Source organism: Dunckerocampus dactyliophorus, chromosome 4 (genome assembly GCF_027744805.1).
Source record: "Dunckerocampus dactyliophorus isolate RoL2022-P2 chromosome 4, RoL_Ddac_1.1, whole genome shotgun sequence".
NCBI lineage: Eukaryota > Metazoa > Chordata > Actinopteri > Syngnathiformes > Syngnathidae > Dunckerocampus > Dunckerocampus dactyliophorus.
Genome location: NC_072822.1, coordinates 19,570,468 through 19,592,846, shown reverse-complemented (window position 1 = coordinate 19,592,846; position 22,379 = coordinate 19,570,468). Strand labels below are relative to the sequence as shown.

The window sequence follows — 22,379 nt, the reverse complement described above, 5'->3', positions numbered from 1 at the left end:
CGTCCGGACTATTTTTCGGCAGTCATGTGCTGGGCAAGCCGATTTGTACAATTACGCATGTGGAATCTACGTCATTGTAAACTTTCCTGCTTCACACTGCTTGCACCGGGACTCGAACACAAGACCTTTGTAATGGGAGACGAGAGCGCTGACCACACGGCCAAAAGCCCGGACTGTCGACCACATGTTCAAGGCAGAGGGAGTGAGGTTTACCAACATAGACTTGTGCAGCCTCACAGGTGACGAAGCGCTGTCATAAAAAAGTTGAGAAAGAAAGAAGTGACGTAGGTCTCACGCATGCGTTCAACTGATTGCGTTTCCAGTGCGGATTGCGTAGTGACATGTATCGACAATATGGCTGTCCTACAGAAAGTGGAACAATAAAAGACATAATTTCACAATAAAACACAACTTATGTGATTTCTTACAACACACTTCTTCTTCTTACGTTAAATTAATACATTAATACAGGGGCATTCAATGTGCGGCCATTGCAGATCACGGCTTGTTTTTTATTGTCCCATGGCACATTGTAGAACTAAAATTAAACATAAAAATTACAAAACAATGGAGCAAGAAGGCACAATGTAAAAAAGAAACCACTGAAATGTAGATACTAATAATGTAATAATATAATAATAATAAAACAATAATAATAATAACAATATAATAATTTAACTACAAAAATAACGTTTTTTAGCCTTTTTAAGACATTAAAAAATATATATAAATATATCAAAGTGGTCCCCGTATCCTTTGATTTTTCAGTTTGCAGCCTCCGGTGGAAAACGTTGGACACCGCTGGAAGGGGAACTGGGACAAATAAAGATTTTACATAGCTTTGGATGACACATGAAATATGATGTAGACAAGTGCTCATAGATGCATACAAAATATGTTAACAGTCTTTAACTTCACTCTCGATATCGCAATATGGACGTTAGGATTTAAAGCCACGTGACTGATCACGTGACTGTTGTCTCTGCATGTGTTTTTCAAAATGCCCACTAGATGATGCTGCTGTAGCAATTAGCCAACATACTAGTCTATAACCTTCATAAGAGCATGTAATATAACAAGAGCAAGAGTCAAATCTTCTTTTTCATATAATGATCACCTGATTGACACACAAACACCAATAGCAAATGCAACACTTTCAAAGAAAGCAGCTCGATTCCAAGCAAAATGGGTCAAGGCAAGGAATTAACAAATTGGCAAGCAGTGCTGTTCTTTCCCTTTTGGCGTCAATAGTCATGTTCATAGCAAGCAAAAGTGGGGGTAACATCTCAAGCAAATTGGTTATAGCCTCACTGACTCCATGTTTCCCTTGCAAGAACATTATCTCAACATCAGGTGGTATTTTTTTCTACATGCGCGTCATCAGACTTCAAGTAATCACAGTTTAAGACAGTGAGGTGAGCTGTACCTGGCGGATATGACCTTTCATTTTCAACCGTCATATATTACGATCACCTTTTTCATTCTAAATTAAATTGTCATGCATTTTTATTTCTTTCGTAGTATCTCAAATCACTTCACTGCACAGAAGACCTCACATTACCCCAACAGTGTCCAAACTTTTTCCACCGAGGGCTGAATGCAAAAAAAATGAAGGATACAGGAGCCATTTTGATACATTTAATGCATTAAATATGTTATAACCAGTCCAATGCTGGTCAATAAATGCTTCAGCAGTGATTCTCAGCCACTGTGGTGAAGCACATCAGTCGGCTCTGGGGGATCATCAAGTGTGCTGAGGGCAATTATCTTAAATGGGTTGCTCTATAATATTGTAAAATTATGGCCAACTATTTCGGACAAAGATTTAACGAAAAATCTCCCTTTTAATTCTGCCTCTTCAAATGTTTTATCTGGACATGCAGCTCATGTCTTTAAAGAGGGACATCCCTCAGGTTCATGAACTTGCTTCACTTCTCCCATGCAGTTGTTGGGGTTTGCGTGTGTTTTGGCATTTGCAGCCTTTTTCTTGCAGCTGTTTTTGATTTTGCAGGGCGATTGTATAATTTTTAATTTGCAGCATTTTGTGGTGTTTCCGAGTTTTTGGTGCGTTTTGTGGTCTTTGGAGAGTTTGGACTTTGTTGCGCTATTGGCCCTATGAGCCACCTTAAAAATATATGTACCTTACTCATTGAAGGTTGGCAAACACTGTGTGAGGCTATATCTGAACAAAAGGTCAACATCGTAGAGTGAATTAATTGAGTTAGATGATTTAATTTAATTTTAATAATATGTCAAGGGTCAATAAAAAAAACATGCTGTGGACTGAAAATGGTCCCAGAGCCGCATTTGGACATCACAGCATTAACCCCATATTAAAGTTGCACACATCTTTTACAGTTGTTCTAGACCTCATCCATATTTTTTGTGAAAATAATAACTCCCAAACGGCACTATTTTGTCTCACATGCACCTCAACCCAATAAAATGGACCAGAATGAGTCCATCGAAAGAAAAAAAACCGCCAGTGCTTTTATTCTGAAATTAAACATCGGAAGTTGACGTATCTTACTAAATTGCAATTGACGACTTGGATGGTTTTCAGCCACTCACCATACAGGTGCGCTGGAACATTGGACGTGTTAATTGTTTGAAGCAAACACCGTGTGTTTACCCTTTGAATATGTTAGCATGTTAGACTTGATTGGCACCTTCTCACGTCCTCACAGCAGTCTAACTGGGACGCGAAGGCACTTAAATACGACGGAGCAACAAACTGGTGAAACAAACGGCAATAAGCGACGGCTCTGTTTTCTGCGTTCACGTTAGACGGTTGTTGCGGCGTGCGGCTGCAGAAGACGGGGTTGGGTTTTTTTTTGTTTTGTTTTTTTTATGTTTTACATCGAGGGAATTAACACGTGTGAAGACTCGGGTTCTTTGGAATCTTTTTCAGTCCTCCACTCCCGTTTTATCCATGAGATTTTCGACTAGTAAAATGTAGCCTCTGCCTGACAGATGTGAGGCATCACATCTGCAACCTACAGGTCTGTATGACACCATCAATTCAAACATGGTGACGATGCATGCGAAATGAGCTGAATATGTGTAACAGCAGTTTGCGATAAGATTGTAATTACATGGACTTGGCAAGGTGATATTCTCTCATTGTGATAGCATCAATCACCCCACTCCCACCTGAAAAGCATCACCATTTTCCCCCTTGAAACAGCTGACACACTGGATGTGTGACCACATCCAATAAGCTGATGCATTGATTACAAGCTACACGGTGCTACAGTGTCATGTCTGAGAAAGACATAACTCAACATTTCTTCACCAGTGCACCTTTGTCATTTCTACAGCGGGCACCCCCTCTGTTTACCTGCTCCTGAGGAGGACGGACGCTGCTGCAGCTGCAGCTCCTCACCAACATCTGCCACCTCAGACCCAAGAGGCTTCTGTTTGGATGATCAAGGAGTAGGCAACCTGCTACATGAAGTACCTTGGAGACCATGACTCTTGCAAAGCTCCCTGCTTGAAAGCACAGCACTGAAGTCACTCACATAACCTTTTTTTTTTTTTTAATCCATGGCACTGACGACGATGGTGATGATGAGATTCTAGGGTGATATTTGACTGACGGGTGGTTTTCAGTCTAGCCTGTAAGGGACGATGGCTCGCCCCGGACCAGGCTTGCTGCTGCCGGTTAATGGGCTGGGCTACCCTCCTCAAAACCTGGCCAGAGTGGTGGTCTGGGAGTGGTTGAATGAACACGGCCGCTGGAGGCCCTACAGCGCCGCAGTTTGCCACCATATTGAGAACATCTTGAAGGGGGATTCCCGAGGAACTGTCGTTCTGGGCCAGGTGGATGGCCAGCTCTCTCCTTACATCATTGATCTGCAGTCCATGCATCAGTTTCGACAGGATACAGGTAAGCGACTCATGCGTTACACGCAATATCGGTCATAATCCAGTCGTATTTTTGGTGTATAAATATGCGTATAAAGTGAAGCCTCTCACACAATGTTAGCTAAAAGTCAATGAATGTGGTCACACCTCTCGCTCGCTGGCCAGGTCGAGTTGGCACTGCTGCCCTGGCTCGCCTGCGGACGGGGAGCGTGAGGAGGAAGCGTCAGCTGTCATACCAACGACAGTTTGAGATGCAGCTTGTTCGTTGTCGTTTAGAAATTAGATTGTATCTTAGTGTGAATTTTTAAAAATGGATCCTATAGCCCTACTGGGGTTATTTAATGTGTTGATAATTCATGCTCCTCAAAGTGGCGCCCTTAATGTAAAATTAAAGTGTAGAAGAAGGAAGTCGAAAATGTTGGAGTGTGGAGAGAACTTCGAAGCAAATAAAAGCTGCGTAGTCAACTTAAAAATGTAATATGCAAGTACAGTATGCTGTTATCTCAGTAGTCAATCAGTGATAGTACTTGCCAGTTAGTGATAGATGGTTGTTGGGCCTTCATTTCCCTAATAAGCACACGTTTACTCCTGAGATGTACAATGTTTATTATATTATTGTATTGTATTATTATATTATGAGTAGGGCAAGCTTAAAAACATATTTGTGTTGTCTTAATTGTTACTATATTTAAAGAGATTCACATATGCATGTGTGATTTTTAATATGATCTAATATATTGATTTTTGCAGAATCCTTGATGGTCATCCCTCCCCACTTCGCAGTTAGAGTTTTGCGCTTTCCCTCTATCGTGGTTTTAAAAAAAATAAATGAACAAATCGTGCTGTTTTGTGGTTGAATACGGATTAGATAAGATGGATAGATATGCAGCTTGAAGCAAATTTAAATTTTTTTGCCTAAATTAATCATTTTCAAGCATAAAAATTGCTTAAGTAACAAATGCAAATAGAAGGCATTCAGAAGACCCAATAAAAAAACGCCATGAATGATATGTAGTATTCTACAATTCACTAGGCGCCAGTAATGTTGGGTGAGACACACAAACGCCAGACTTGATCGCAGAGCCACAGGATTCTATTACAGGTTTGAATTATCTCACAATGATCCCTAATAAAAACCCGGGCTTCTGCTGCTGCAAACTGAAATTTTCAACTCTGAACCCCTGACGTCACTTCCTGTCCACCTGCCACTCAGCTCGCTTAGGGAAGACATTTACAGCAATACTTACAAACACAAGTATTATTTACTTTTATGTCTACTATATTGGGTAATACGAGTGTGAAGGTAACTATAGGGGTGTTATTTCATGTCTTGAGGGCTCTAATGTTAAAAACGGTATTTAGAAGGTGGTAAACAGGTTTTGTATGCTCCAGCTACGAAAATATAAAATTTATCAATAATTTATAAACATCTTATTTTGCGGAAATTCACTTATCACGGTCAGGGCTGCAATGAGGGATTACTGTGATGCCATTTTCTTTGTGAAAAAATGATGTTGTTTAATTCAGAAGAGTCACCCAATCCTGTGACCCTGTTGAGGATAAAGTCTAGAAAACAGATTGATAGGCTGGTAGATGGTGTGGCCCGCCTACAGTTGTTGAAAATTACAATGTGGATCTATAATTAGGAGAAACATGCTTCCTCTGCAACTGATGTCACATCATCTCTCTTTGGGACTGATTAAAACCGAGCCAGCCTTGATGTGTTAGCCACACAAGTCTTATGTAGTATTCGAGGGAATAAATGAGAGTCCTGAATGTCCCAGCCTGCTTTGGGACTCCAGCTGAGCTGGGAGCATCCACACGACATGAGCCGCCCAGATGAAAAGGTGCAGCAATCATTTATTCATTCAGGAGCATAGCTGGCATGCCACAACCTTGCTGAAGGGCACCCTGTCAGAGGGGAAGTGCATTCATCAAGTAAAATGGGTCTTGTAGCTCAGAACAAAGGTCTCTTTTTCAGGATGTTGAATTCAAGAAATTTAGTTTGAAGTGGACATAAGAATGCAATTTTATTTATATATACAATTACTGTTTGAACTCTACTCTTTCCATTTGCTTTGCTTTGTTTACTTTAATGTGTGAATTTTGGCTCTGTTTGAAAGGCAGTGTACTGTGCGTCATTTAAAAGAGGTTGAAGAGAAACATGACACGAGGCACACCACGTTACTTGTTTGTCTGTGCGTGTGTGTGTGTGTGTGCGCGCACGCACGCGCTCATTTTGCTGCTGTCCCAGCATCGGTTACGTGTAGTAAAGCAAGCTTTGTTTTTATGTTGAAAATGAAGCAGGGTAAGTGATTCTCTCTTGCCGATGATTTAATGATATTGCATAACATCAGAGGAGCGATACAAAGAGACCCACATGCGATGTACACAAGGTGACCTCACTGTGCATTGATCTGTACTACTTGTATGTACATTTTCATTGAGTCATTTATGGTTGCTTTAAGTTTTTCTGCACAAGAGCTATGTTTAGAATGAACATAATTCTCAGTACAGTTCTTTACCACAAACGACAGCTACATTAATAAACATGGACTGTGACTAGGGATGGGAATTGATAAGCTTTTTACGATTCTGATTCTATTTTCGATTCTGCTTAATGTTAGTGTACCAATTCTCATATCGATTCTTATTTGGAAAAAAAGAACAGGCAGGTTGATTAAAATCAACATGTTTAGTTTAGAAGTAAAATGACCTTACAAACTTTTTTTTTTTTATGTTGCCCATCATCCACCATCATTATGTGAAAAATGAGCACACGTCTTTCCTTTTTCTTTGCGTTCTAAAGAGAGAAAAACAATTGGCATGAGGGAGCTAACAATGCACATCATGAGACACACCTATTTTCACTATAAAACCCTCCAACAACATTTTATGGTTTTATATACAGTGCATGTTGTGACCGTGCAGTAACGGGTACATTCATGATAACATGTAATACTTACATCATTTTTTCGTATTTTGATCATTTTAAACATTATCAGAACTAGTGCTATTTCAGTCAGCAACTGCAGCATGTCAAGCGTGTGTCTGTTTGCTACTACTAATCATGGCAGACTTTGTGAAAGCCGCCGACGTCGACTACTTTTGGGCAAATGAGGATCCAGAACCTTATCTTTTTGAGCCTGAATACACTGAGGATGAGATACAGGTTTTAGAAGCATGACTTAGTGGCGTAAATGTGGAGCTTCCCAAGCCATGCCGATAGAAATGGAGTGTTTATGCTGCACTGAGTGGCAAACAGTGTTATGGATGGAAATGCTTCGTGTATATGGCGAGGAGGACATTGCTGCAACACATTGCATCACAACGAATGAAGAGTTGTTTGCGCTAACAAACCCCCGCAGGGATAGAAACTTTTTTCCACCCAGCCAAAATAAACTGGAAAAAACGGCCCAGACAAGCTGGACCACACGGACAACTGTCCATCGAGTAAGTCACCATGATATTGATTCTGATACATGGAGCACATAGCATAATGGTATCACAACACAGTCCATCTAGCTGTGGATGAACAAAACATGGAATGTGGGCTATTACTTTACAGATAATTTTGTTGTCTATTTGTAGTTGTTCATATGCGTGTTCTTGTTTCCCAGTCAGTACATACAGATTAGTTTCCTATAGCATTGTTTTGGAGTGGGCTCGCTACCTCTCGTTAGTTCGGTAGTGGTGTGAGGCGCTGCTTCACTAGTCCGGAAAAATAGTTCTTTCTTAGCGGCTACAATAACAGTGTCGCTGTAGCTTGGTTTATATACAGCACAAGAAAGCAGCACAAGAAAGCAAAGAAAAGGGTCATGTTTAACATAAGGATTGTGGATGATGGGAAAAATCCCAAACAAAGTAGTTTTCCTTATGAGGCCCACAGCCTAGGGGTACCAGAGTGGTCCTCAGAAGAAAATATTTGTTTTGAAAATAAATATAAAATAATAAATAAATTGAAGAAAAATGTAATAAATAGAACACATCAACCTAACGTAAAATGGATGCAAGCCTTTTACCACAAACTGAGGCTACATTCACACTGCAGATCAATTCCGATTATTTTGCTCATATGTGACCTGTATCAGATTTTTTTTTTTTTCAAAATGCCACCCAGGCCTCTTTCGTATGTACAGTAGATATACAGTATATCTGATATGCATCCGATGCTTACGAGTTGTGGAAAGGTTCTCACAGATCTAGACAAAAGTTATTTTTGTCATTGGAAAAATTATTTTAAAAATCTGTGCCTGTGAAGCGGCTCATGTCTGTGTCCCACCACTCCCGGCTTCGACATTCACCCACATGGTACTCGGAACAGATGTCTCACACTGCCATAACCAAAAGTCTTGCCCTCTGTCTTCTAAACATCCTACGCAAAATAATTTAACATTTTGACTCCAGTTGCACAAAATCATTGAAATTGTCAAATGTGCAAATGGGGTAATGTTTACTTCTGTAATCACAGCACTGTATGTGACGTTTAGTGTGCATGCACGTTATTTCCCACATGCATTGCATTCACATTACAAAATACATTACAAATACAAGTGAAATTCTTTTGGTAATTGGGGGCAGCATGGTGGTAGAGTGGTTGTCTTGCAAACTGAAGGTTGCGGGTTTGATCCACCGTCCTCCAGTGATCATGTCAAAGTATCCTTGGGCAAGATACTGAATCCCAGTTGCTCCTGATGCTGCGTCATCAGTAGGTAATAGGGGTGTAACGGTACACTAAAATGTCATTTCGGTTCAGTTTCTTTAAGTGCTCGGTTTGATTTATTTTCAGTGCAGAAAAAAATTACTTTAAAATGCTTTTATTTGAAAAAATACATAAAAAATATATATTTTTTTAATGAATAAAAGCGACCCATTTGGGTGATATTTCAAATTAGAATGAGTTTAGAAAAATAATAAAATAAACTGTCGAATTTAAACAATTTTTTAAACATAGTGGCGAAATGTAATGGAGAGTTGAAGTTAAATAGCTCTCTGTTGCGCGTGAAGTCCAACCATCTGTCGTGAGTGAAATAGTGGACACGTGATAGCTCACTGACAACATCACTTTTAGCTTTTTCATAAAGTGCTGGTATAACTTTCTGGCTAAAGTGAGGACGTGATGGTATTAACAACTTTAATCATATACAGTCAAGGAAAAACTGACTAGACCACCCTTGTTTCTTCAGTTTATTGATCCACTGTAATGTCTGGGACAACTTATTTGGACAAATATAATGATAACAAATACAGGTATAGCTCATAAGAGTTTAATTTAAGAGCTGATATCTAGCAACTTCCTTGGTTTTCTTGATAATAACCAAAATCACTTAAGTTCTTACATCAGGGGTGTCAAAGTCATGCCATGGAGGGCCGAGACAATGCAAGTTTTCTTTCCAGCCGGTCACTAAAGCAGGTGATTTTAATGATCAACACCTTCGGTTTGAGAGAAGGAGCTCTTCAATTAAATCACCTGCTGTAGAAACTTACTTCATGCTTGCGGTAGGGAAGTGAATGAGGTATCAAATTAAAATTCAACTCATGTTTCATCAGATAGTTAATCACAGACATGATTTTACATATTTCAACATTTTATAACATTCCTAACATATGTGCGCTGCAAAACTTCTGTCAGTGTCTTCTTGCTAGTTGCTGCAGCGTTCTTTCAAATGGCTGCTCTGACCAGGAGGATTATTAGCCCCAAAAAAGCCCCTGCTTCCATCAGCCCGTACAGGTGAGAAAGTTTCAACACCTAATTGAAGATACCATAACACACTGATTTGCTGAAGAATGTGCATAGAGTCCCTCATTGGGTGCAAAGTGCAGGTTTGGATGGCACTATTTGTTGTTGTTGTTATTATTATTATTATTATTATTATTATTATAAATAATTAATCATGGCAGGCTATACCCCCCTCGGTTTATCCTGATTTTTATATTGCATTTTTAACTCACTTTTTGTATTCTGATCATTTATTCTCAAGTATCTCAGCATTATTAATAATTTATGCCTGATTCCCTTACAGAAAACTTCACCTGCACTGTCCATTATCCAAGTATTTATTTCACAGTCACACCGGTTGAATTTTTGGCTAAAAAGTTACTGAATTGATTCGAATTGTGTCATTCTAAATGAACCAATATCGTCCTTAAATTGTATCGGTAACCACGAATTGTGATACGAATCGAATCGTTATTAAAATGAATCATTACACACCCCTACCCTATAATGTAGACTGTTTCCATATAACACTTGAAACTGCATAACTGCTTAACCACATAAAACCTTGAGGATGTTTAACATTAGAGGAAACCTTGAACACCAGTCTGAACTTTACCACCTTTTTTCAGCTTTTAAAAAAATGTTCTTAGCTTGTTAAACTAATTGTATGTCCGTATGGCTGTCAGGCAGTGTGTCGTGGATCCAGATTTGTTGACAAGTGCAGGCACAAAGCAGCACACGTCTACATTGGCAACAAGATGAGCCACACTGCCGTTTGTCAGCCATTAGCACGGCACTGAGGCCTGACATTTATCACCCCTCGTTGTGCTGTTCTGTGTGTTACCTTCCCCCTCGCCTGGTATAAACCTTTCACGTGAAGGCCTGATAGACAGCAGCCAGGTCACCTGCTCTAGTCCTCTTTGTTCTCTTGTGCACGCACCACCCATGTCCTTACATTTGGCTGAGCTACTGTCACACCAGAGCCATTGATCTGAGCGTCTATGATGCTTTCCCAATGTAGCGAGAGCTGATTGGACCGGGTATTGACTTTTGGGTCTCAAGCTTGTGGAGAAGTAGTGAACCCGATGATCTCACCCAATGAGGTTGTTTTTAAGTGGTTTCCTGCAATCCTGTGGTTTCTAAAGGCACTCCTGAGGGTTTGAACTGGGCAGAGTTGCTCCATTTAATGAGATTGTGGCTGTGGTTCATCCCAGATGTTGTGGCAGGGCCCCTTGTCTGTGAAGCATCTGTATTTAGATGCCATGTGCATACACAAGCCACAAAGTTTTCTCTGTACCAGTTGTTATGAAGAAGACTTGCCTTTGGTACAATCCCCCCCCCCCAGTGCTTCATATACAGTCGTAGCTTAGAGGCTTTTGTATAGTGTAGATGAATATCTGACTGAAGGCAGCTTTTGGCTCCCAGCCAAGCAGAATTGATCTGTTCTTCTCCCCGGAGGGATGCTTAAACCTCCAAACACTCGTGTAGACTGATCCCCTTTCACTACCCCCACACCCACCTGCAGAACACATGAGCATATCTACCACATTCATCATGTACCCGCTTTCATGGCCTCTATTTCACAACAGTTATTGCGTTTGCTTCCTGACTTTGTCCTTGCCCTGATGCAGAAGTGACACAAAACACCAAGACAAGCAAGTGTGCACTTAGAAATGCCTGTTAATTTGGCAGGGTGGAGCTAGAGAAAGGTGCGGGATTTTAAGGCTCTCCCAAATGCAATTATGTCCTGGCAGTAAGGGATAGGGTAATGAAAAGTGGTCTGAGAAGGACGTTCCAAAACGGCGCACTAGAATAGGCAGCTACAACTGTCATACAAATAGCCTGTAGAAAATACATAAATATAGACACTGGATTAAAAGTCATCTGTGATTTTTACTGAAATAAAAGATTACATTTTTCATTCCAAAATTCCAATCTAACTTGCGGACACTAGATTTTATCGGGGTTACGTACCACAAATCCGGGTAATCGAGACACCCATAAAATATCTATTTTTTACACACTCAAGCCTGGATTATGCAGCTGTGTCAAGGTGCCACCATACACCACTCGCTCCTCCCCCTTCAGACCCTCCTGCTATCTTGATGTGGACGTTCTCCTCTAATTTCGGACCAACATTTGCAATAAAAGTGACTGCTGTAATTATTAGATTTGATTCAGCTACAGTAACACGTTGTGTCTTTGTGCCATTGTTCACTCGCGAGCAACACAGTTAACAAGCTAAATGCATAGAAGCATAATCCAGCCTTAAAGGGATAGTTCAGATTTTTTGACATGAAGTTGTATGACATCCCCAACAGTGACTTACCCCCCACTTGGTCCTATGAGCCCAGTTCTGTTCGGATTTTGGTGATGAGAAACGAATTTCCGGTTAGTTGCTGGGGGCTGCTTAAGTAAGGAGTTTGGCTTCTCAAAACAAGATGCATTCAAAAGACACATTCGCATAACAAAAATGCCTCCTCGAAAAAAATCAAACATCACAAATCGCTCGGCTTTACTTTCTCTGACGTCGTATTAATGCACGCTATCGGCTGTCCATTGTTCTGTATTTGATGAGCCGCCATGAGTGCCGCAGTCATCTTGTTTACGCATGTGTTCCACAGCGGATAAAGATGGCAGCGTCGCAGCAGTCTTCATCACATCAGAGTTAGTGTGAATGACATGTATTTTTTGTGGACAATTTTGTGCGTTATTTATTTATATATATATATTTCTTAATTTTTGCCATAACTTCATAAGCTTCAGCGTCAGAGGTGGCATTAAATGTGCTGCCTGTTCGGTACTGCAATGACGATGCTAGAGCTAGTGAACTATACTACTATATCCAACCCTCTTTATACTTAGCCATGACTGCTCATTGTCAATAGCTTCTCTGAGATTGCGTGTATGTGCACACTCACTACGGGCATGTGCCTGTACACGAGCCACGACAATCTTTAACACCCCTCCCCCTTTTCGGGCCGCACGGCAAATCTCACTCAGTTTAATCTGTAATTGTGAAGAATATAGACATTTTTTTCACACTGTTCTCTGAAACCACTGTTTATATTTTTGGTGTTATATTTTTTTTGGGTGAAAAAAAAGTGCAGTTTGGAGTTAAGGGGGGGGTAGCATCATTTTAAAATGTTGCCAAGTGTCTTTTGCTAAATGAAAGTTATTTATTTAGTTATTTATTTCTTTTTCATGTTTTATGTTATGTATATTTCTATGTTTGTGTTACTTATCATTGTAAGCTTATAACACACGCCAAACACGCCATGTTTGTGGAGTGTGGTGCAGCAGGACTTGGCATAGATTTTAAATGCATCACTTTGACGGCTCAGGCTGACTGTATGAGAAGGGAGCTCATGCCACTTCTGTGAAGTTCATGTTGCTGGAAATAATCCAGTCTAAACTCCATTAAGGTCTTTATTGTTTGTCCAATATCCTTCACATGAGAAAGACAATGCAGTCCTTTCATGGTTAATAAAACAAACTTTCTGCAAAGGCAAGAAATGTACTTGATTTAAATAAATTAACTCCAGTATAATTACGTTTATCTATCCCAATAACAGCAATTCTTTCACTTCTGATGTTGATGCTGTGGGAAACCTTATGACCTTTTAGAAAGCTATAGAACATAGTTGCTTTGTATGTCCTGTGACTCTATGTAAATTGCTAAGGTGTTAGCATGATTATTGCACAATTGTGAGGACTTTTTTTCTCCTAATTACTGTGATAAAACTAGGAAAGAAGCTCCCACGACTGCTGTGCCTTGCTAAGAAGAAGCAGTTGTGACTTCTAACTTGCTGAGCACAGTGCTGCAGATGATTGAGGAAGGCTGTGTTTTCTTTTCCTTTTTTTTTTTTTTTCCCCCATGTAGCCCATATATGTAGTCAATGTTCGGTGGCACTATTTTGGTGATCTGTGTGTGGAAGCAATTTAAAAGGGGGGGAAAAAAAAGTCAATGTACATGCCAAAGGTCAGGTGCTGCATGCATCAGCACTGCTTGTGTCAGAAAACGGAAGAATGAGCAAAGAGACACTTCAACATAAACAAACCTTCACTTAGTAGCACTTTTTATTCAATGCGTGCATGCGTCTCTGAATTTGTTCAGGTAGACAAATTACTTTGCTTCTCACTTTTAAAGGTTTTTTTTTAAATTGCATGATTAAGGCAGGGCCTTTAGCAGAATCTAAATGATGCTTAGCCAAAGCAGTGCCAATGTGTCACTGTAGCCCCAACCTGGCTGGCTGGATTCCACTGGGACAGGACATGCTTGGGAGCGATGCTGTGTGGAGGAGAGGAGGGGGGTGGTGAGGAGAAAAAATGAACAGGTGGGGGCGTTCACCTGATGGAAAGCGACAGCGAGGGAGGTATAGTGACACAGTCAAGCTGTGCATGTTTGCCTGCTCTTAAACTCCCAAACATGAGCATCTCTTCAAAATGTCATTTCAATGCGTTCGTTGTCGATACATTGGCAATGTATTAGAGCTGCAACAACTAATTAAATTAACCAACAGCTATTTTGGTATTCAATTTCCAGTAAATATCCTCTGATTTCAAATGCCTCAAACATGAATATTTAAAAAATGTCTTATTCACCCATGAAAGCAGATTTACTGTGTTTTAGTCAAAACAAGATATTCACACACACTATCTTTGACGTTGGAAACGTTTGGACTTTTCGGACTTTCTAAAGCTGTTCTGGTGGGCTGCTTGGGACTGCCACCACTGTGTCGTGCGTCTGCTATTTTTTATTTTTTTATGACAAATAATGTTAATATGACTTAATTTATTTATTAACTTATTTAATGTTTTTTAAGAACAAGCAGAACATGAACCAACAACATTGCAAAACTGTTGATTTAATGGCAAAGGTGCTGAGAGCACTTAAGTGAGTTTAAAATGTTGAGCCTCTTTTTGTTATCTGACCAATGACACGTGTGCTCTTGTTTGACGTAAGGATTGTGGATGATGGGAAAAATTCCATCTGGTGGTAGCGATGCTAACTTACTTTTTTAAAGTGTCACTTAGTCATGCTTATAGCTTGTCTTGCAAACAGTAGATGTGTGTCTGGGTTGTTCAACAAACGTAGTGTGTCCAGCTTTAGTATTGTAAGGAGACAATACTAATACTGTGTGACTATTAGTACAAAAGTACACATTGTACTATTTGAAACAAACCTACATTTAAATTTATGCCTGCTTTAGAGTAAGACTAATGCATGGGAAATGAATAGTTCAATAATATGTATTTTTTGTTAAAAATAACACAATTAACAAAATAAAATAATTTCAATATTTTTATCATAGAAATGTGTCCTGTATAAAGAGTATAAATTAGAGTCCAGGGTGTGTCCAACTTGCAGCGCTAGTAAACTATTATAGTTTAATAGCTATTAATCGCTATTAAATCTGCTTGGACAAAAAGAAAGGAGAGGCGAGCTATTTTATGTGACTGCCAACATTTAATTGTAATTTATTTACAAAGTACATCTCCACTCAGTGTGCTCATTTGTCATTAAATACAGGCGTCATGTTTGAATAGAACGCTTATCACGCCACTAAGACGTGGAGCAAATATTCAGCTGGTGAACTACAGTACCTGTTGGCGAGCCCTGTGATAGCATCATTGTCTAAAGCTGGACACACTACGTTTGTTGAACAACCCAGACACACATCTGTTTACAAGACAAGCTATAAGTATTCTAACAAGAGAGCAAGATTAAGTGACACTTTATAAAGTAAGTTAGCATGAATGTGATAGCCAATTGTAGCTCGCCCGTGATCTCGCTCGCTACCGCTAGATGGAATTTTGCCCATCATCCACAATCCTTACGTGAAACAAGAGCACACATGTCTTTTAAAGAGAGAAAAACCGTTAGCAGCTCGCAATGAATGTTATGGGGCACACCTATTTTAACCATAAAGCCCTCTAAAAAAGTCAGTTATGTAAATAGAACATTTGTTGGCCTTTTTTGGAGTTGTTTTGTTATGTGCATTGTTAGCTCCCACATGCTGGGTTTTTTTTTTTAGCTGTTTTTCTCTCTTTAGAACGTGCAGAAAAGAAAAACGTGAGGTCATGTTTCACATAAGGATTGTGGATTATAGGCAATCATTCCAAAACGTGCAGATTTCCATTAACAAGCTTTGAACTCAGTTCCAGATTCTTCAGATTTACAAGAAAGGAGGCTTTATTCTGACAAATGTCCCTGTCAGAAACGACATGACGAGTTTACATCAAAGCATATGGGCTATTTTCTATAGAAAGCAGATGTTTGCGGTGTCCCATGGAGGGCGTGTTTTGGATCAACAGAAGTGCGAGGTCTGACATTTTACAGAAATCATCATTTGACTGAAACCAGAGAGCCACATTCACACAACTCCGCCAGCAATTCTGGGGAGCTGAGAGCATGTCACGTTCTGTTTTGCTCTCTCTCTCCCACTCTCGGGCCGCGACAGCACAGTGGCAGCATCATAAATTGCTAAATCCCAAATTAAAGCCCAAGGTGCTTTTGAGAAAGTGTCATTGGCCCGGTGTGCGCTCTCGCAATGGGCATTTCACACATGCTAGAAACATATGAAAAACCAGTGTGCACTGTGCCTCAGTGTTGGCTCATCGAGCAGCAAGCAGTGCTGGCTGTCACAGTTATTAGTGCTGAAATTCTAATCATCAAATGAGGGTCTTATGTAAAACTGCCAGAGATGCAAAATGAACACTTTCATTAGTCGGACTAAACATGGCGCTAGACATGTTTTTTGAGTGACAAGGCATTTAGGTGTATGGTAAATGGTCTTTCACTTGTATAGCGCTTTTCCACCTCCAAGGTACTCAAAGCGCGTTGACACTGCTAGCACATTTACCTACTGATGACTGGGAGTTCAGTATCTTGCCCAAGGACACTTCGACACGAGGACGGAGGATCGAACCCGCAACCTTCATGTTGGGAGACGACCACTCGACCGCCTCAGCCATGCCGTGAATACATGCATGTGCATCACACCTTCACATTTCCTCACATGCAGGAGCATGTCTAGTTTGATTGTTTGCATTTTCAGCACTCAGCTGAATATCAATGTGACTCCATCGCGTTTTATTATTAACAACTAGGATTTATAACACTGGCACCTCAAGGTGAGTTTTCAAGGCTGAAATTGTTATTGCATCACTTTTTTTCCTATTCAAAGCGTTCACAAATACATTTTTAATACACAAAGTGAAAACTGACAATGCAAAGGGACTTAATGAAGTGTTATTTATTTATTTTTTTAAATCTTACCACATTCTGCTGGTCTAGATCTGAGCATTTGGCATCGCTAATTGTGGGCATCTCCGATACCTCAGGAAGAATAATTAATAATACAATAAACCCTCACCACTTTGTGGTTCAAATTTCGTGGCTTCACGCAATCACGTTTTTTTTTCAAAAATATATTTGTTTCATGGTTGAATACGGCCTATTACTCGAAACTTGTGCACATTTAAGCAAATGCCTCGCCAAATGCCTAAATGAAGCATTTTCAAGCATAAAAATGACTAAATGAACTAAAAAAAACTAAAGTCATTTGGAAGACTTCTTCAAAGACGCTGTGAACGACTAGTATTCTACCCTGGTCATTAGGGGTCAGTAATGTTGATGGCCAGAACAACAGGCTTTTACTACAGGTTTGAACTATCTCACAACAGGCACAATAATCCCTAATAAAAAACAGAGCTACTGTTGCGTCATTTTAGTAACATCATAATAAAGAAATATTTAAAAAAAAAAAATTGAAATCTTAGGACCAGTTGAAAAATTGCTGGAATTTGCATTTTGCACATTTGGATCTTAATGAGGTTTTAAGTAGACCTACAATATGCAAAAGCAAGAAGGGGGAGTGAGACAAAAAAATTTGGAGCTTGTAATTTAAAAAAATAAATAAATAAAAGAAATGGGTTGTTTATCACCTGTTCAAAAGTTTAAGACCACAGGCTATAAAAGCCAAAATCTGCTCAAAATTTTCATTTTCTGTCAAGCATTCACACTGTCATGTCCTCCTGATGGCTAAAGCTAAGAAGCTTTCTCTTTTTGAACGTGGTGGGATTGTGGAGCTGCATAAGTAAGGCATTCTACATTTTTTGAAAAACCCTGAGAATAATAGAACAAAAAAGTCAAGTGGTAGACCCAAAAAAATCACACCTGCGATGAGCCAGAGGATCCAATTTAAGGCTCTTACTGGTGCCGACTGCAGCGCAATAACCATCAGACGGCATCTGTGGGAAAAAGGTTTCAAAAACAAAAAATGAATTCAAAGACCTAGTCTCCTTCAACGCCACAAAACTGTCAGTTTAGACTTTGCCAGGGAGCATCAAACATGGGACATTGAAAGGTGGAAAAAAAGTTTCATTCTCTGATGAGAAAAAATGTAACCTTGACGGTCCAAATGGCTTCCAACATTACTGGCATGACAAGGAGATCCCACCTGAGATGTTTTCTACCCGGCACAGTGGAGGGGGGGTCCATAATGATCTGGGGTGCTTTTTCATTCAGTGGAACACTGGAGCTTCAGGTGGTGCAGGGTGATCAAACGGATGCAGATGTTGCAGCGAGCATCCCTCATGACTGACGGCCCTCGTCTGTGTGGTAACAGCTGGGTTTTCCAACAGGACAACGCTGCAGTTCACAATGTTCGCTTGACCAAGGACTTCTTCAGGGAGAATAACATCACTCTTTTGGACCATCCTGCATGTTCCCCTCATTTAAATCCCATAGAGAACATTTGGGCGTTTATAAAAATGGCCATCAGTTCCAGACAGTTGATGCCCTTCGTGAAGCCATCTTCACCACTTGGAGCAATGTTCAAGCATGCCCAAAGCAATTTTTGAAGTGATTAACAAGAACAGTGGAGCTACTCATTTCTGAGTTCTACTGGGAACATTTTTTGTTCTGGTTTGGAGAGTTTTTGATTTTTTAATCAATGGTCCTTAACTTTTGATCAGGTGATAAACAACCTATTTCAGTTTTTTTTTGTTTTTTGTTTAAATTACAAGCTCCAAATTTTTTTTTGTCTCACTCCCCCTTCTTGCTTTTGCATATTGTAGCTCTACTTAAAACCTCATTAAAATCCAAATGTGCAAAATGCAAATTCTAGCAATTTTTCAACTGGTGCTAAGATTTTGACTTTGTCAACTGGTGCGACTCAAACCACCTGCACCTCAACACCACCAAGACCAGGGAAATGGATGTGGATTTTGGAATAAACAGGACACACCCAGTACCTGTTCTCATTAAAGATGACCGTGTAAAGGTGGTTCACACCTACAAATACCTGGGAGTGCATCTGGATGATAAACTGGTCTGGACTACAAACATACTGTAGATGCCTGTGCAGGAAAGGGCAGAGCCTTATGTACTTCCTCAGAAGGCTGGCGTTCTTCAATGCAAGAAACTGATACAGATCTTCTACCAGACTGCAGTAGCTAGTGCCCTCCTGTATGCAGTAGTGTGCTGGGGGAGCAGCCTCAGAAGGACGCCACGCGCCTGGACAAACTGGTGAAAAAGGCAGGCACTGTCATTGGCACTGAGCTGTACAGCCTGACATCTGTGGCAGAGTCAAGGACACTGAGGAGGCTCCTTTCCATCATGGACAACCAGCATCATCCAATGTTTCAGTGGCAGATTACTATCACTGCCCTGCTCCACCGAAAGACTGAGCAGATCATTCCTCCCCCACGCCATGTGGCTTTTCAACAGAACAGAGGAGGAGCAATAAAAACACACACAGGACTGTACTTATTATCATTATTATGTATTTATTATGTATGTATTGTTGCACAACAAATTTGATGTGATCTGTTCTGTATATATTCTATTTTTTCTTTTTCTTATCTCATGTCTTGCCTTGGTTGTTTTATTTTAGGATTAAGTGATTAAGTTCATGATGATATTTTTGCAGAGCTGCTGGAAAAGCTGGACAATAATAAAGTATCTATCATCATTATGTACATGGGTTGGTTTACAAAATATCCAAGAGGTGCTTGCATCCTTTCATTTTTCAGTATGTGGCTCTTGGTGGAAAAAGTTAGGACACCCCTGTTAACTAATGCATCTGAAGAGCAAGGTAGTTTAACTTAACTGTTTCAACTCATCTGCCTCGCTCAGGATATAGCCAACGGACAAAGACAGAGCACAGAATAAGCTAAATTTACATTTTACATTTTACATCAAAAGGTCAAATGCTGCTGTTTTCATGCAGAGATTAAGTCCTTGTGAATACGAACTGCTCTGTAAGGCTTTTTTTTCATGCAATCCATTAAATCATCAACTTATTTTTAAAATATGGCCTTCCAGAACTATTCAAGAATATTGCATTCATCTCCAGAGGTGTTGAATGGTAGCCCTTTATGTTTGCTTTGTGTAGGGGGCGGCTTTTACAATAGAGTCTAACATTGACACAACAGACAAACAAGCCCATTAAGCAAATGGAGTGTAATCAAGCTAATCATGGCATGTAATACTTTGTTGTGTGTTCCAAAACACCATTACTTGGCAAGGCTGAAGTCGCTGCTGGGAGGCACTCAGAGAAATGGTGTGTGGGGGTGGTACACTGCCTTAGGCCCAATTAATTCCACCGACTGTAGAGCTATAGAAATTGAATTTCAAAGTTGACCCTCATCTGTTCAAGACTAGTTCCCAGAAGTCTTAAATGATTTATTAAGGAAATGTGTGCAATGATTCTACTCTGGAAACCTTTTTTTCTTCTTTTTAAAGATACATTTTTAAAACCCACATCAGTCATAATGCAAATCTCAAAGAATTCATAGTCCAGCACTTTTGTCTCTTCTCGTCACAGCAACAGAGCTGAGGATAATTGAACATTTGATTTTTGAATTACGCAATTCCTTTTTGTGTTCCAGCCTTACTGGACAGCATCTGTGTGTCATTTGTTACGCAACGTTGATTGTCAAGAACAATGACTTTGAATTGGTTCCAGATGCAAGCCTTTAGCCTCAACTACCATGAGTTTGTGTCCTTTGTTACACTCGGCTGATTTTTGTCATAGCAAAAAATGTGCACGCAAGCGTGCTAAACGGTCATAAATAAAGCTGTCAATCGGAGCTGTAATCATTGTTAATTTAAGTTGGTGTGCTTGCACTTGTGATTCCTCAGGGAAAATGTATATTAGCAACTAATTGGGAGAGTAGACCGTATTCTACATCTAACGATGTTTGCTTCTTCCATAAGTCAATTTGAATGCAAGACTCATCACCAAGCGGTGAGGTCTCATGCTCTTTGACCTCTTGCTCAACGGGGCTTTTTACTTGCTGATCCAACAGACTGTTTCCTGTGATAAGACATGACAGCCATGATGCGGTCATAAATGATTGTCTCAGCAAAATAATTTACTGCCTGCTGCCCATGGCAATCAGCATGAATCTCTTTTTATGTGTCACATGTTGTTATATGCTGTCAGGACTTGCAGTCTTTCCGTATGAAGTGGTGATGTCATTGAAGTTAGCATCCTTGCTTGATATGTGCACGTATACCTTGCTGACATTACTTTTAAAATCCAATCCTATAACAAGGTTGTATATTTCATCTCACAGGCCATAACTGCAGGAGCTGTTCCTCAGTCTCCTATGACATTGCACTCCTATCAGTCAGCTTTGTGCAGAGCAGGCAAGATGGTGATGGTGTGTCATCTTGCTGTGTGAGGTCTGACATGAAATATTGTGATTTCACATGCAGGCAAAATCCAGAGTAGCCAGAGTCCTAGGAGAAAACAGAATATTACCTCATTTACGTGGTGTTATGCAGTTCTACATGAATTCATAAACATCACTTTTTGATGCTTATGTATTGGATTCGTTACATTATGCCTGTTGGCCACACAGTCAGGACATCTGGAAGATCTGGGTTCGAATCATCTCTGTGTGGAGTTTGCATGTTCTCCCTGTGTGTGGCTTCCTCACACATTCCGAAAACATGCATGTTAGGTTAATTGGAGACTCTAAATTGCCCATAGGTATGAATGTGAATGTGAATGGTTGTTTGTCTATATGTGCCCTGCGATTGGCTGGCGACCAGTCTCGCCCAAAGTCAGCTGGGATAGACTCCAGCATACCCCTGCGGCCCTAACGAGGACACGTGGCAGAGAAAATGGATGGATTGTGGATGGATGCCTTGTCTGTGAACTTGTGTGTGGCTGTGTGCAGAGAGTACATGTCCGTGTAGACGTTACAATAAGCTCTTTATCCATAATGATGGTCGCGAGAGTCAAGCACCTAAGACAAGTGCGGCCAACGTTGAGCACATAGTGTATTTTTTCATGGTGCACCGCACTGTAAATAGTTTTTGACTGAGTCTTGTTTCCGGACCAAAATTACATTTTTAGCGATGTAACACCGTCTGCTGTAAACCGAAGCCCACCTGTATTCCTAGATAACATACAGTATATACTGTATCTCTTATTTGCCATGTAATGCTAGCCTGATTGGCAGGAGCTGTTGTATTTGTATTAGTTCTGAAGGTTTTAGTTGTTTGGTTGAAATTTCTGTTGCGTAATATACGGTACATATACTAAACCTACTTATTGATTGTTAATTTGGTGACACTGACTGGAGTGGCGGCGGAATTAAAGACCTGCTTGTGTCGAATCCAAGTCATCAGTTGGCTGAAGTCTGGGCAGAGAAAAAAAATATTGTGTGAGATAATAAAGCCTCAGCCTCTGTGCAGAAGCAAGGAGATATACAAATCGACATTTACCAAAAAGTGTCAAAAGTTCTGTTTTAAGTGGGAAAAGTTTAGCTA

At 40.1% G+C, this 22,379-nt stretch overlaps 1 protein-coding gene across 2 annotated transcripts in view; it reads left to right on the top strand.

Annotated features, from left to right (window-relative positions):
• Nucleotides 1-2,548: 2,548 nt before the first annotated feature.
• Nucleotides 2,549-22,379, top strand: part of dtx1 (deltex 1, E3 ubiquitin ligase) — a 56,698-nt gene continuing 36,867 nt past the window's right edge. For both annotated transcript variants that reach the window (XM_054772831.1, XM_054772830.1), the window contains exons 1-2: nucleotides 2,549-3,002; nucleotides 3,321-3,889. In XM_054772831.1, coding sequence (XP_054628806.1) covers nucleotides 3,631-3,889 — 259 coding nt within the window. In that variant the 5' untranslated portion in view covers nucleotides 2,549-3,002; nucleotides 3,321-3,630. The remainder of the gene's footprint in view (nucleotides 3,003-3,320; nucleotides 3,890-22,379) is intronic.